General features: G+C 55.6%; 5 protein-coding genes and 1 non-coding gene across 6 annotated transcripts; 3 read left to right on the top strand and 3 right to left on the bottom strand.

Moving 5' to 3' along the window:
* Positions 1-281: 281 nt before the first annotated feature.
* On the bottom strand, positions 282-2,178 carry SCHCODRAFT_0235791 (uncharacterized protein; the record flags this gene model as incomplete). Its single annotated transcript, XM_003030355.1, has 15 exons — positions 282-504; positions 554-572; positions 628-633; positions 686-743; positions 791-818; positions 872-931; positions 981-1,087; positions 1,131-1,173; positions 1,225-1,240; positions 1,359-1,383; positions 1,435-1,499; positions 1,676-1,693; positions 1,812-1,872; positions 1,982-2,060; positions 2,111-2,178. 15 exons carry the CDS (start codon positions 2,176-2,178, stop codon positions 282-284), a joined length of 876 nt encoding a protein of 291 aa, XP_003030401.1.
* Positions 2,179-3,556: 1,378 nt separating this feature from the next.
* On the bottom strand, positions 3,557-5,533 carry SCHCODRAFT_01202933 (uncharacterized protein; the record flags this gene model as incomplete). Its single annotated transcript, XM_050341233.1, has 20 exons — positions 3,557-3,764; positions 3,821-3,839; positions 3,902-3,907; positions 3,967-4,024; positions 4,072-4,099; positions 4,149-4,208; positions 4,257-4,369; positions 4,419-4,460; positions 4,510-4,525; positions 4,578-4,589; positions 4,643-4,667; positions 4,720-4,758; positions 4,812-4,837; positions 4,897-4,922; positions 4,976-4,993; positions 5,055-5,064; positions 5,116-5,214; positions 5,271-5,284; positions 5,334-5,415; positions 5,466-5,533. The coding sequence occupies 20 exons, from the start codon at positions 5,531-5,533 to the stop codon at positions 3,557-3,559; spliced, it is 969 nt and encodes a 322-aa protein (XP_050199370.1).
* Positions 5,534-6,363: 830 nt separating this feature from the next.
* On the top strand, positions 6,364-7,198 carry SCHCODRAFT_02632791 (uncharacterized protein). Its single transcript, XM_050345733.1, has one exon. The coding sequence runs from the start codon at positions 6,709-6,711 to the stop codon at positions 7,024-7,026; it is 318 nt and encodes a 105-aa protein (XP_050199369.1). The 5' UTR covers positions 6,364-6,708; the 3' UTR covers positions 7,027-7,198.
* Positions 7,199-8,846: 1,648 nt separating this feature from the next.
* On the top strand, positions 8,847-10,778 carry SCHCODRAFT_02547974 (uncharacterized protein). The gene is made up of 2 exons (XM_050343651.1): positions 8,847-9,113; positions 9,171-10,778. Exons 1-2 carry the CDS (start codon positions 8,886-8,888, stop codon positions 10,485-10,487), a joined length of 1,545 nt encoding a protein of 514 aa, XP_050199368.1. The 5' UTR covers positions 8,847-8,885; the 3' UTR covers positions 10,488-10,778.
* A 1,078-nt stretch (positions 10,779-11,856) lies between these two features.
* SCHCODRAFT_01099712 (NIF-domain-containing protein) lies at positions 11,857-12,907 on the top strand (the record flags this gene model as incomplete). Its single annotated transcript, XM_003029949.2, has 5 exons — positions 11,857-12,120; positions 12,169-12,273; positions 12,327-12,476; positions 12,528-12,626; positions 12,701-12,907. The coding sequence occupies 5 exons, from the start codon at positions 11,857-11,859 to the stop codon at positions 12,905-12,907; spliced, it is 825 nt and encodes a 274-aa protein (XP_003029995.2).
* A 1,047-nt stretch (positions 12,908-13,954) lies between these two features.
* SCHCODRAFT_t156 lies at positions 13,955-14,055 on the bottom strand. Its single transcript has one exon. It is a non-coding gene; the product is annotated as a tRNA-Ser (tRNA).
* Positions 14,056-14,099: the final 44 nt, after the last annotated feature.

Below are 14,099 nucleotides of genomic sequence, written 5' to 3'. Positions count from 1 at the left end.
TTTTCGGCCAGGTGGCCGCATGTGACATTTGCGTGACCTCACACTTCCCACGGTTGAACTTTAAACGAGCGGATGCCTGCAGTCTCTTCCCAGGAGCACGAAGCGAAGCAGGGACCATGTGCTGCTCGTGGTGAGGGGAGACGTAAAGGAACTGGGTGAAGTTCGCGCAAAGGTAGGTTCGTCAAGGTAACGAGCAATACAGGATCTCCGTAGGATACAGCAGGCAAAGTAATGTCCTTGAAGCATGCACGAGACACGGGAGGAAAGCCACGGGAGAGCCTTCACTTGCGCTCGACGTCATATTCTCGATCATTGTCGTAGTGAATGGTCTGCTCGACATTGATCTTGACAGGTCCGACCTTGGAGGCTATGCCGAAGGTCCCATTCGTCGTGCTCTCTTCTTGTCGCTGGCCGGAGGGGGGCTGCCTCCTGGACTCCAGTACTATGACGGGCCCAGAAGAAGACGTCGTCCGGCCATCGCGCACTATGAAGCGGGCATTCAAGCTGAGAATAGATGAGTCGCGGCCATGAATGATCATTCTTGTCGACTCACGTGGCTAAGAAGGTGTTTGCTGGCGCACGACGTTGAGACGAGGTGAAGTATGAGATCAATCCCAGGGGACATACCGTACACTGAAAGCAGGGTCAGCAACGGCATTGATGACGTGGTCTTGAATTGACTTACGCTTTCCAATGGCAAAGTGGAGGCCCAAGAAGATGAAGTTGTCATTCATGGCGACCCACTGGGGATATGAGCTGTGGCGCAGGTTGTGTTCGGAGAAAGACTCACGCAGATCATGGACACAACAGTCGCAATACTAAGCGCCGGGTTGAGTGACCAGACAGACTAGACCGCAGGTCCAGGACTCACCAAGTCAGAGAGCCGTTTTCGAAGGCGTACAAAATGAGTGAGTCGATAACAGCGTTGAGACTAACGAAGTTGAGTGTTCGGGTGACGTGACGTTAGATAGACCACTCACTGAGGCATGCCGTTGCGGCTTCTGTACAGCAGTACAAATAAAGACACCGTAATCGCAATGTCGACGATGGACGACAGCGCGAGGCCGAGCGAGAAAACCCACTTGCCCTACGAAGTCAGTGGTATACACAAATATGTGAGGCTAACTCACGAAGAAATGGGCCTTGAAGGCGGAGAACGTGCCGTAGTACACCCTAGATTGCGTGAGCGGTTGCGTATAGGCAAGTGAGATTTTTTGCGCTCACATCGTTCCAGTAGTCACTGCAATGAGGCGCGTCAGAGGTGAAGCAACGGTGAGGTTGTTCCGAGCTCACCGCATGCAGATACTGTCCAATGACGTTGGTCAAGAACCGCGCAACCTACAACGAGGTAAACTCACTGAGACGCAGAGCTGCAAGGGCAAACTAGGGTATTTGTAAGTATGGATGAAGAAGGGTAATGTCCACGAGACGCACGATTGGTCCTGCGATGTAGTAGTTCTTGCGGCTCACTGCGTTGAAGATGAGCGCTTCGAATTTTTCTATAGAAGGATTGGCACGCACATAGGAAGATACGTCGTGTGAGGAAGCTGAAGAGGTGAGATAATGTCTTTACGTGGACTGAATGGTGCTCACATGTGTACGGTGAATGTGGTAATTGCCTACTAACAATGTCAGCTACCGCATACATGGATGAATGCAAGAAAGGGGCGCTCACCGTGAACATGATGGTGATCTGCGCGGGTCAATAAGCATCAATAAGCGCGAATTGGCGGTAGCTTCCTCACCGCAATGCTCCTGAGAAAGAAGCCATCAGCTGCGCTGAGAACTCACGGAGAGCTTGGTTAACTCACCAGTGTATCCTGTCAATCGTTCCTTGCTGGTGCCCCAAATATCCGATGAGGTACCTCCACGCTGCCGTCCAAATCATGGCGCTATGGATGATATCCAAGGACCATATCATGCCGACCTATAATTTTGACGCGTCAGGGAGGCGTTTCTCAAGCGCAGGGTGCGTACTCACAAGCGACTTGACCTTCATGCTGTCCTTCGGGTATAACTTCCTATAGACGACGGCCTGCGCTGTCACCATTCCGCTCAACCTGTGACGGGCTTGTCAGCGAAGGTCGCAACCAGGAAATCCACCACGCACAGAGCCGCGAACAGCGAGCCCAGCAGGATGGCTCCAAAGGTCGTGTTGATGTCCGCTGAGACCGCCATATCGTCAGCGAAGGAAGGGAGAAGAGAAACTCGCCAGACGCGCGCAACGGGCGCATTTATAACATGGATGACGCACCGCTGGGCGCCCCTATGGCTACGCGCCGACAACTTTATTCCACAGGGGAACAATAGCACGCGGTTCGCGTCAGCCCACGCGTCCCGAATGCACCTCGCCTGTGCGCGGCGCTCGCACGCGCGACGCCGCGGCAGCCCTCTTGGGATCAAGCTGCCCGTCCCCCCGGACTCACCCCGCGTCTTCCATCTCATCAGTGGCGGCAGTCACCTCCTTTTTGCACAGGGTGACCGGGATGGAGAACTTCCACGATTCCTCGCAGACTCAGAAGAAGAACTTCGTTAATTGAAACTGCTGGAGGTCGCGACATGCTCGCCGCCTGCGACACCCGCGCGTGTTGGCCGGCAATGCGCGCTGGGTTGCGCATTCTACCTCGGCGGCCTCGAAGGCGTCGCATGAGATCTGTATGCTGACCTCGAAGATCATCCCTCAGCTGTGAATATCGCACTTCATCGAGCAGAAGGCGTACCTATAGCTCTTTCTACTAGTCGATCCACTCGCGCACGACCGTCAGCTGAGCGCGGGGACGTACCGTAACAGTTCCGTCGGTCTGCCGCTGTCTCCGTGCAATCTCCTCGCCATCACTGACGCGTACTAATCACATATTGACTAGCAAATCGGAAGAAACCCGACGGTGTTTTGATCTCAGCCACAGGACCATCCGTTGTTGGTCCACCGCTCGTCTGGCGCGGCAGATCACTGACGAGTCTGCGCTGTCGAAGGCTTTGTAATTGCTGACGAGACAGAGTGCTAGCTGTGTAGTGAAAGTCTCGATAGCGTTTCCTAGTGAATTGCCATTGATAGACCGTGCAGTGAAACTGAATGGTGGAAGTCGAAAGAAAGCTACGCCACATGGAAACTTCCAAATTCAGCCATCTCCGAGTTTCCCCACATCGCCACAATTGTCGCAGATCTCAGATCACATCTTCCCGTTCCCACCACCCCGTCGCCATGCTCACACGCGCACTCTAAGCATTCGTATGGTCTAGTCCATCCTTTGTAATCATAAAGTCCAGTCCAACCTTCCATCTGAATCGCTGCATTAGAAAGAGAGACAACAAATCGAGTATTACGGTCAACATCCAGCTAAATATACATCGCGACGACGAGCGCGTAACGTAGACACAACCAACATATCTCACCGCCCGGGGGGCGTACAGGGGACGAATAAATCAGAAGAACAAGAGCAGAAGGGTCCCAACGAGTAACAAACGATCGTCGCGCAACGGAGACCTTCCCATCCACAGCTTCCTGCGCACCGAGAGTTACTCTCGCCATCGAGCACCATACACAGAGTCCCGCGAGCTACTTGCTGCCTCCGCGGTCCGACGACGATTCTTCGTCATACTGCACCGTGCGCTGGACGTCGACGCTGATCTGCAGGGCATTCAAGGTCTTGCAACGGTGTTGTTCCAGGCTGTCGGCTTCGCGGTCGTGTCGCTCGAGCACGATGATGCCCGGCTGGCCGATGGAAGAGCTTCTTGACTCGCGTATCATATATCGCATGTTGAGCCTGAAGAGAACGACGAAGTCAGCGATTCGACGGCGGGCAGAAATGAGAAGGCTCACGTCGCGAGGAAGGTGTTCGCTGGATAAGGACAGTTAGCAGATAATTACCACGCAGGATGCCACGGCAGCGCAAGTACGCACCGTATACTGCAAGAGGAGAAGATGGTCAGCCTTGCGAGCAATCAAGGAAGGCGAGAAGAACATACGCTTCGCGATAACGAAGTGCAAGCCAAGGAAGATTAGGTTGTGGTTCATAGTAATCCACTACGATAAAGTGAGTTCACGAACCGAGCGTTCTTAAGAAGACATACACAAATCATGGAAACAATAGTGGCAAAACTACAGAAGCCGTAAGCGTCGTGTGATGATGTATAGACACCGTACGCACCAGGTTAGCGATCCGCTCTCAAATGCGTACAAAATCAGAGTGTCAATCATGTCGGTCAATCTGCTTAACGGTCAACGAAGAAATCACCAACGAAAGGCCTCTGCTAACCCAGGCATGCTCAACGGCGTGCTCTTCCTGCTTCGATGCAAAAGGACGAAAAGACAGCCCGTGATCAAGGCGTCAACTGCGGACGAAAGAGCGAGTCCCAGCGTGAAGACCCACTGCAAGATATGTCAGGATGCGTATGTTGGATGATTGAGGGGGACATACAGAGAAGTGCTCCTTGAAGTCAGCGAAGTTTCCATAGTAATCCTGCTCATGGGTAAGCGTCAAGAAGGATGGCTATCCAGTTGAACCGTACATGGTTCCGGTTGTGACTGAACATCGTCAGTACGCACGCGGTTGTCTACGCGAAAGAAGAGGACGCACCACAGGCAGAAGCTAGGACGCAGTGTCAGTCAAGGGTGGTCTTCTTCTCAACATGAACAACTCACCTAGTCGCAGGACCGCCAGGGCACTCTATAGCGAAGTCAGCTCACCACATGGAGGGACGGGATAAGCGATCAGCAACTCACGACCGCCGCGGTGAGATAGTAGTTCCCATGAGATACTACGCCGGCAAACGCATTAGCGCGGGAAGAGAAGATGCTGCCTGCCACCCACAAAGATGAATCCGCCGAGCAAGGAACCTGCCACACGCGACCGAAAATGTCAGCACTAAGCGCGAAACATGCGTAGTGGGACGCACAAGTGGACAAGGAAGGTGAGAGATGCCTAAATGGAATAACAATGAGATCGTGTCAACATCCAGAACGGGAAATAATTACCGTAAATACGACGGTCATCTGCGGACGAGTCATGATGAGCGGGGGTAAGATCAAGAAAGTATTCGCCAGGACTACGCACCGCGATGCTCCTGCGGGTGCGTCAATGACATGATCCTACGCGAGTACAATCTGCAACGCACCAAGGTATTTCTGCGATACCCTGCGTATCGCCGAAGCCATCTATGAGGTAGGTCCACCCCGCTGCCCATACTGCCATGCTGTGGAGTGCATCGAGCAACCTGCGAACGGCGGGTGAGCGGATGGACGAATATAGACGCGGTATGCGAGCGCTCACCACACCGCGCCGACCTGGTCAGGGAGTTAGCGGGCGCGTCGAGGCGACAGGGAGGCGACGCACCAAAGACTTCAGCCGTATGCTGTCCCTCTTCAAGTACAACTTGACATAGACGACGGTCTGCGCGGTGACCATCCCGCCTAGCCTGCATACCTGATCAGCCTAAGACGGACGGCCCGAACATACAAAACACACCACGCCGAAAACAATCCCCCCAGCAGAATCGCGCCATAGGTCCTTGGCACAAACTGCGCATCCGACATGATTAGGCGAGCACGGAGGGAAAGGCGTGAGCGAAAGAGCGGGAAGGGAGGAAACGCAAGGAGAGGTAATGGGGAAAGGGGAAGCACGAGGGAGGAGAAAAGGTGCCTCCGCCAGTCCGCCTGACTTATATGAGCGCCCCCTCAGGGACATACATAGAAACGTCAATCTGCCTTCCCTGACATTCAATCCGCCGCCGCGCCCGGCGCGGTAGGCGCGTGACATACAGTCGGGGCTGCGTCGTCGCTTCCGCGCGCTTCTTGCCACCAGTGTTGCGCTGACCCGGGGTCATGACCCCGGGTCAGGGGTCACTGACCTTTGGCCTCGTAGCTGACCTGACCTGACCCCATCCTAGGGAGGGGTCAGCCTCCAAAAATCGCATAAAAATCGCATAAATTCCAGGAAAATCTGGAATATATCCTGTCATCGTAAGGACGTCTCTCGACCCTGCTTTCGTGTCGACGGAAGGTATCGACTCATTCAGATGGCATTGGCAGCCTGCCTTGCTACGTCGTTGCTGCCTGTTCAGCAACCAATATATTTCACAACTTACTACCTCAAAGACTGCGTAAGCTGGTCCTTCGAACGTCGCGTGGTGGTGAATGCCTGCACCAGGACTCGACGCGAGCTGACCTCTTCGGGAATTGCCGGACACGGTGGCACACCCTCTATTTATGCTTCCCGTCCCCTCCTTACGTTGAGTGCATACCGAGAGCAGGACTGAGTTCGGAAACACACCGACTCAGATGCGAAACCATGTAACGGATGTAGGTGCGGATGTAGGCGCGGATGTAGACACGGTAGGGCGGACCGACCCCCCGAGGTCAACTGAGACAAACACGGGACGTATTGTTCCCCTAATTGTACCATTGGTCCCGCCCCTTCCCCTTTACTCCCTTTCCTCCTCCCCTCATCATCGTACACGACGTCCACGACGCGTCCTCCTATCAAATACATGCTTGGAATACCCGCCACCGCCTAGAATGGTGCGAGGATGCGAGGCTTCTGCAGGAATTTCATCGGTGCGTGGCAACACCTTGCTCGCTTGCTCATTCACGCTGACCCCCCTCATGTGCAGGGTCCCTGTCGACGCCCGCCCTCCCCCTCCCTGCCCTACCTTTATCCTTCCACCTCGCCCTCCTTTTCTCCCACTCACCACATCCCGCCGACTTTGATCATGGGCGAGGAGCGATTGAATCGGCGCTACCCCTATACAGCGCCCTGCGGAGTTTGCCAGCCTCGGGTAGCCTCCGGCGGCTGGGGGAAACCTACGTTTCCCCCCAGACCCCCTTCCCTTGCGCTGCGCGACGATCATGTGGGAGACGCGCAGTGGGGGAAACCTACGGTCTCCCCCACACCCCCTTCCCTTGCGCTACCGCGACGATCATGTGCCTCCCCCACGCAAGCGCTCGCCACGCATCGACGACGACCTGCTCGACCTTCCACTTCGGCTGCCTCGGTCGCGCGATGTGGCTTCGAAGATTGGATACGATGACCCGCGCTTGCGCGCAGTCATCGATCCAACTTCTTCGCCTCATCACTTGACCTTGGCAGTCGTGCGTGTCGATCGAGCATGACGACGTCGATGCTAGCTCGCGCCCTATATTGTGTTCAATATAGTAGTAGATAGCAATAGACTCTCCTCAATAAATAAGTTGTAAACCACCTCATCTCGCAAGTGGTTTTCGCCCAAATTGTCAACTCGCCGCTTTAGTTCAAGGCCAAAGAGGCTGCTGTCTGATCATTGTACTATGTCTCCACGCTGCTCTCCACTTTCCGACCAGCACGTAAATTGATTGTGGGGACTTCACACCTAACTAAAATACTTCTTATGAAAGATCTAAAGAGATGTCCACCCGCCGGACGTTCAGGCAAATGCGATGGAAATATAGGAAAGGAGATGCACGATACGCGGGTCTATAGGCCAACAATGAAGCGCGGACCATCAAGGCATATTGCGCTCGCTAGTAGCGTAGGAATGATATGCTGATGGAAGGTTAAGGAGTCTGGCTAGGCGAGAATGTAGAACATACTGCAGGCGTCGGTGGAGTATCCAGATGCGTCGAGTGCGAATAGAATAATCTGCAGTTCATAAGTTGTGACGCAACACGCCGAGTATGAAAACATTCACATAGCGTATTGTATAGATGCTGTAGTGTATAATAGAGGTGGCGAAAGTAGAAGAGGAAGAGGAACAGTGGTGGTATGAAAGCAGGAAGCAGCACGCGGGCGAGCGGGGGCCAAACACAACCAATTCCCACGACCTGTCCTTATATGTATCCATTGCCCCTATTCAGGTCTCGCGGCGGAAAGCAAGGGGCCGAGACAAATACGCAGCCATTCCGTCCCGAGACATATCGTTCCGCGTTGTCAAACCGAACTGTCTAACCCAGGTGAGATCTACATGGAAGGCTCCACAAACTACATGGAAACGGAGGGATTCCGTCGTGAAACCATGTAGTTCCCAACACAAGCTCTTACTGGACCTGGGGGGCGAACGCGTATGGTAGCTCACGTGATGTCGGCAATTCCCGTTGACCCCTTCTGACCAGGGGTCAGTCGCCCTCCGGCACGCTGACCTGACCTGACTGACCCCTTGACCCCGGGGTCAGGTCAGCGTCTCTGACCTGACCCCCCCAACACTGCTTGCCACGTGTGCTTACGACGAATGGTCGACGATCTGAGGGCGCGGGTGTCTGGGGAGGCCATGGGGTACTAGCGGTGTGTGGAGGAAGTACGACAGGGGTTGATGGCACAGGAGTCATGGACTTGCAGCGGTGCGGGAAGACGGACGAGGACGCACTGCTGCTATTGCTCGGCTGGAGCATTGAGGATTGACCAAAATATCACTGGCCGACCGCCGAGGTCGGGTAAGTCCAACTTGGCAGTGATCAATGCGGCCCGTATGCTGGCAAGTTGCAGGGTGCTGTACATCCTTGAATGGGACGAGTTTGGAACAAGGCGGCATGCCAGCATGGCGCGAGACTGGGCGCTCTGAACCTTTGCGGCGCACTGGAAGCCGGGAGTGTACTGGCCGAAAGCAACAAACTGGTACGGAAATTCTTCGAGTAACCATTCTCCAGGGCTTGACAGAGTAGTTCGCTTGCAATCGCCTCATCGACCTCTCACCTGGTTCACCAAGTAGGTCTATCTGTTCTTCAAAATAGGACCCTCACTTTGGAAATCGAACGGATCTTCGTCTTAACAAGACTCGAGCCTACATCATGCAGCCAGCCGCAGCGGAGACCATGATGGGGTTTGAGGACTCCGAATGCGTTGTAGACAACTTGTGGGCGCCAATCACTAGACGGGCCGGGAGCCGCACCTTGCTCCCGACCGTCATCAGTGATCAGCATGCATCTGGCTCTATGTATTCTGGACATACAGATCGCCATATTCGACTTATTGAGTGAGAAGCGAGACCTGCTCAGTGCGATCCTCGTTTGCAAGGACTGGCAGGATGTGGGCGAGACGCTGCTTTGGAAGGAACTGCCCAATCTGATCCCTCTGCTCATGCTCATGCCCAAGGATGCATGGCGGGTCAACAGATTCCCGCAGTCTATTGTGCTCCCTTACACTTTTGTGGGTGGTGTTTTCCTTGAATCCATGCAATTCGTATCTTATCTTCTTTACTTCAAGGCCTTCACTCGGAAAATCACCGAGGATGACTGGTCGCATGTGTATCGACGCGCTCGTCTCGTCCGAAGCATCACTTTCGAGCTGCTATCGCACTCCCCGAGTCTCCTGAAGGAAGTGGCGCGCCGTCCTCCCAAGCGACCGCTCTTTTCGCAGATCGACTGTCTCAACTTCCGTGGAACGCCTGGCGACCTACATACTCGGCCAGTCCCCGATGGGTTCATGGACGTCTTTTACCACACCAACACAATCGTGGATCTGGATTGTCATAAGATATCGCCCTTCTGCTTACCTGACGCGCACAGGCTGCATGCTGTCGGTGACGTTTGGATCGTCTGGGTGCCGAAGCATGGACCAGGACTCAGTGACGAGGCGGCATGTCGCGCGCATGCAATCTCCGTCGTCGATGCTTTCCTTGCGTGTCAGCCAGCCTCGCTGGTTTTGTCATTCATCAAAGTACCCTTCTCTACCACGCTCCTCCAGCGTCTTTACGGCTGCAAATCTCTGTGCGAATTGACCGTCGCTTACGATAACGCCTATGACGATGCCCAACTCAGTGCGCCATACCCTACAAAAGCGAGCCTACCAAATCTACGCAGCTTGAAAGTTCGGGAGGCCGCGACCGCGACGTGCACCGCAGCTGCGATCGCTGCAGCTTGCACCGCGCTCTCAGAGTTGGAGGTCGACTTTGGCGATCATGGGGACGACACTCACCTTCTGGACCTCGCATCAACGATCCACTCGCACCTCGATGCATCTATGCTGCAGGTCGTCGCCATCTCCTGGCAGGGTTGGGCGCTACAAATGGCACACCTCGCACCGTTGACCGCGGCTGAGAACCTCGAAACGCTGTTACTGCTTGGGGGGCGGGCATCGCAGAGCATGCTCGCGGACGCGGACTATGAGCGACTCTTCCCCCACTGGCCGCGGCTGCAGACGTTGTGCGTCGAGGCCGAGGATGCCGTGGGCAGGTGCACGCTGGCCACGCTCGGCGTTCTGGCGCAGTGCTGTCACTATATAGAACGGATCGACCTTCCTCTGGCGGATGCGACGGCCCCTGCTCCTCAGCTCACCCAGATCGGGCAACCACTGAGCTCTGTGGAGGTCAATGAAGCTGCGGTACGACTCACATTCAATTTGGTGTCCGAGTCGGACCCGGAGACCTTGGCTACATTTCTGTTGGGACTCTTTCCTCGACTGGAGCAAGTCGTAGCAGGGCGACAGGTTAGAGATATTGTTGAGAGACACCAGTGGTACCAAGTAGGGCAACGGATCAAGGAGATGCAGATGCGGCAAAGTGCGATGGATGTGCAACACTAGGGACGTGATGGCCACGCGCCGCAGTAGCACTTCAACTGGCTATATTGTACGAGCGAGGGCGTATTTCTACACATTGTATCTCGTATTTTGTAGACTCTGTAAACTGCTCTCAACGATTTGACGATTACCATAATGACGATCCCTATAGAGGGCCCTAGAGAGGACAATACCCACCGGAAGGGCATGGATAAACTGCTCGATGAGCTCGATCGCGTGGCGGGTGAATTATGGTGGTATGCTCGTGCAGGTCCCTGACAGTGGACTTTCGAAGTGGCGGCGTAGTCATGTAAGAGGGAAATGAAATCAGTCGCTGTTTCGGCCGCCTATCTCTGCTTCTGAGCAATCCTGAGGGTGCTTGCTTGTTTTGAACAAAAGGTCTGAAAGGCTGTCTTCCTGAGCACGGGAAAGGAGTTTGCACGAAGATTATGGTCATGTTGGGTGAAGTGCATGGCGTTCGGTGAACATCGAGGTTCAGGACAAGGACGATGCGGTCGACGGGATCGGCGGTGCGGCGGGGCCGAAATGCGATCAGGGGCGCTGATCAACAAGTGCAAGTATCGTTCGCTTGTCGCCGAGAAATAACTCACGCCCGCCATTGTCCCCGCCGTTCCCCCGCTCAGAGCGCCGGCCCTGCTGCTATGGCTGCGCCGCAAACCACCCCGTCATCGTCGCCGACGACGACGCGAAAGACATCTCTGCGGCAGCGCCTCTTTTCGACCTCGTCCCGCAACAAGGCAACGCAGAACGACAAGGCAGCCCCGGATGAGAAAGCGTCCGACAAGGCCGTAGCCGCACTCGAGCACCCGTCAGAGTCCACAGGCGGTACCGATCGTGCGTACAGGCTAGCGGATAGTCGCTCCCCGCCCCTAATGTGCCCCTGATAGGTACTTTGACTGGCTCCCCCGACGACGGGCTGGCCCCGAAGCAGCAGCCGTCGAGTACCGGGCATAGCCAGGCCGCCACGGACGCGACATCCCCCAGCCTGGAGGGGGACAAAGAGAAGGGATCCCTCAGCACGACCCTCACCGCCCCAAATGACAAGCGTTCCCCCTTCTATCGGCGCCGCCAAAATCAGTCCACCGCATCGCAGGGCGCGCCCTCATCCACCACCGTCGGCAAGCCGCGCGCTCGGGCAGAAAATGCGGCACGCAGGCCCTCCTCCCTCTCGCGCATCATGCGCAAGCTGGTCCCCTGCATGTCCGCCACAAACATCGCGGATGACGCTGCCGACCCGACAACAAAGGTGGCCCTCGCGCCATCAGGCAAACAAGCGGATATAGCCTCGGAACGCTCGAGCTCAGAGAAAGCGGCATCTACATCAAGTGATCCTTCACCTTCCCCCTTGGCAATTCCCCCCGTTGACACCGTTATGTCTACGCCAGTCAATGCAGAGATCATCATCCCCCCACCCACCGCGGTGCCCACCGACGAAGACCCAGATGGCGTCACATCAGGCGCCGTCCAGCCACCTGGGTCGACGGGCGACGTGCCTTTGACAAGAACGCACACGCGGGAGTCTGGCTCGGAGGGGGCTTACACGGAATACGACGCGGACGACCAACAATCTTACGACGAGCAAGCCGAGGAAGACCGGCTCATCAAGAACGGGGGCAATGGCATACCAATCGGTCCAGTAAGTGTGCTTCAACCTCGCCTCCGCGCTCGACGTTGACTCGCGCAGGATGGCAAACCTCGGCCTCTGCTCCCGCCGATCGCCCCTGAGCATGTAGGTAAGAAGTGTCTCGTCCTCGACCTGGACGAAACCCTGGTCCACAGCAGCTTTAAGGTGCGTCGCTAGCGATTCCGTTTGTCGTTGTATCTAATGTGGCAATGTATCAGCCGGTACCCCAAGTGGACTTTGTGGTTCCTGTCGAAATAGAGGCCCACTGGCACCACTTCCACGTACTCAAGCGACCAGGCGTGGACAACTTCCTCAAGAGAATGGGGGAGCTGTACGAGGTCGTTGTCTTTACGGCGAGTCTCAGCAAGGTATGACCATCTCATCAGTACATCTCCGCCGATACTGACTCGACATCTTAGTACGCGGATCCGGTACTTGACAAGCTGGACGTGCATCATGCCGTCGCGCACAGGCTGTTCCGCGAGAGCTGCTACAGCCATAGAGGCAACTACGTTAAGGTGAGATTCATACCTTCTCGTTTACCAATCGCGAGTACCAATTCCAACCGCCCAACCGCTAACACCACATCCAGGACCTCTCCCAACTGGGCCGTCCCGTCGCCGACACCATCATCCTCGACAACTCGCCCGCCTCGTACATCTTCCACCCCAACAACGCCGTCCCCGTCTCCTCATGGTTCAATGACCCTCATGACGCCGAGCTCACCGATCTCATCCCCTTCCTGGCCGATTTGACGGCTGTGGACGATGTGAGGGGCGTGCTGAGCTTCGATCGATGAGTGCGCGGGCGATTGCATAAGCCGCCGCGACGCTGCACGATCGGTCGTCGCGTCGCATGAGCCGTCTCGCGCGACCCGCCCCTTCATCATGCTGCACCCCTCCGAGCGCCACCAGCTTCTCCGTTTCCGCGTAGAGCATCGCCCTCCGCCCGTATAGCGTGTACACCAGCGATCGCCGTGTTTATACCCTCGGCCCCGTCCACCATACCTTCACACCTTCCCGTGCATATCTTTCTCCGTGCCTTCAGCCACGTCCTCATCTTTCTCCGCAATCTGTCTGTGCCTCTTACACCCATCCCGTCCGTGTTTATCCCGTCCCATCCGTGCTCTATCTCTGCTGCACATACCACGCTCGTTCACTCTTCACTTTCTCCCTCGCTCTTTGGGTCTCTGCCGCTCTCTCGGGGTGTACACATTGTCGGACTATGGACTATGCATCCTATATACACATTGCTGTGCATGATCCTACACATCGTCCTACAAAGGCGCGCCTCGTCCGTCCGGCGTGTACCACCCTCGTTTCCCGCTCTGACAAGTACATGGTGCCGGCTCTTACATACCTATACGCTATGCAATGCGCATACACTGCTATCTATCCATCGCTGTTGCATGCGCGTCGGTGTATCCCAGCAGGCGAAAGATTGATAGAGACAACCGCGCTGGTGGAGCGCGCGAGATTCGAGCTTTGGTGGAGCCGCACGTGGCGCTGCCTCTCAGAACATCTGAAAATTCATACCACTCTCCGGCAGCCAGAAAAGCTCGGGATTGCCTCGAAATGGTCCGTGAACCATACGCCGACAGGTAGGTGTCCGATTCTTGAGGAGGCCGGCCACAAGCCTATCCCTTGACTTCGTCGGTGCGGTGCTCCACAGGCACTCAGATCACGCGTGCTCCACCGACCACTTCGTCTCTAACGATCTTTCGCTTGCTGTCAGACCTGAGTCAGTAAGCTCACCTATCCTGGATTGACTCGACTCCACTGGCGGAGCTTTGGGAGATTTGTAGATGTCTGCAGCTGTCAATCTAGCGAGATCGGTCAAAAAGGTTCGTTCAGAGGGCGATTCGAACACCCGCGTGCAAAGCACAATGCCTGGGCTGAGACTACGGGTCGTAGCAGGGCATCACCTTAACCACTCGGTCATCTGAACTTGACAGCGGGACCAATCCAGACAGCCCAGATCGCTTCTGACTT

Source organism: Schizophyllum commune (assembly GCF_000143185.2).
Source record: "Schizophyllum commune H4-8 unplaced genomic scaffold SCHCOscaffold_8, whole genome shotgun sequence".
NCBI lineage: Eukaryota > Fungi > Basidiomycota > Agaricomycetes > Agaricales > Schizophyllaceae > Schizophyllum > Schizophyllum commune.
Note: the sequence above shows the minus strand (reverse complement) of the source record. Positions and strands in the feature narration are given on the sequence as shown.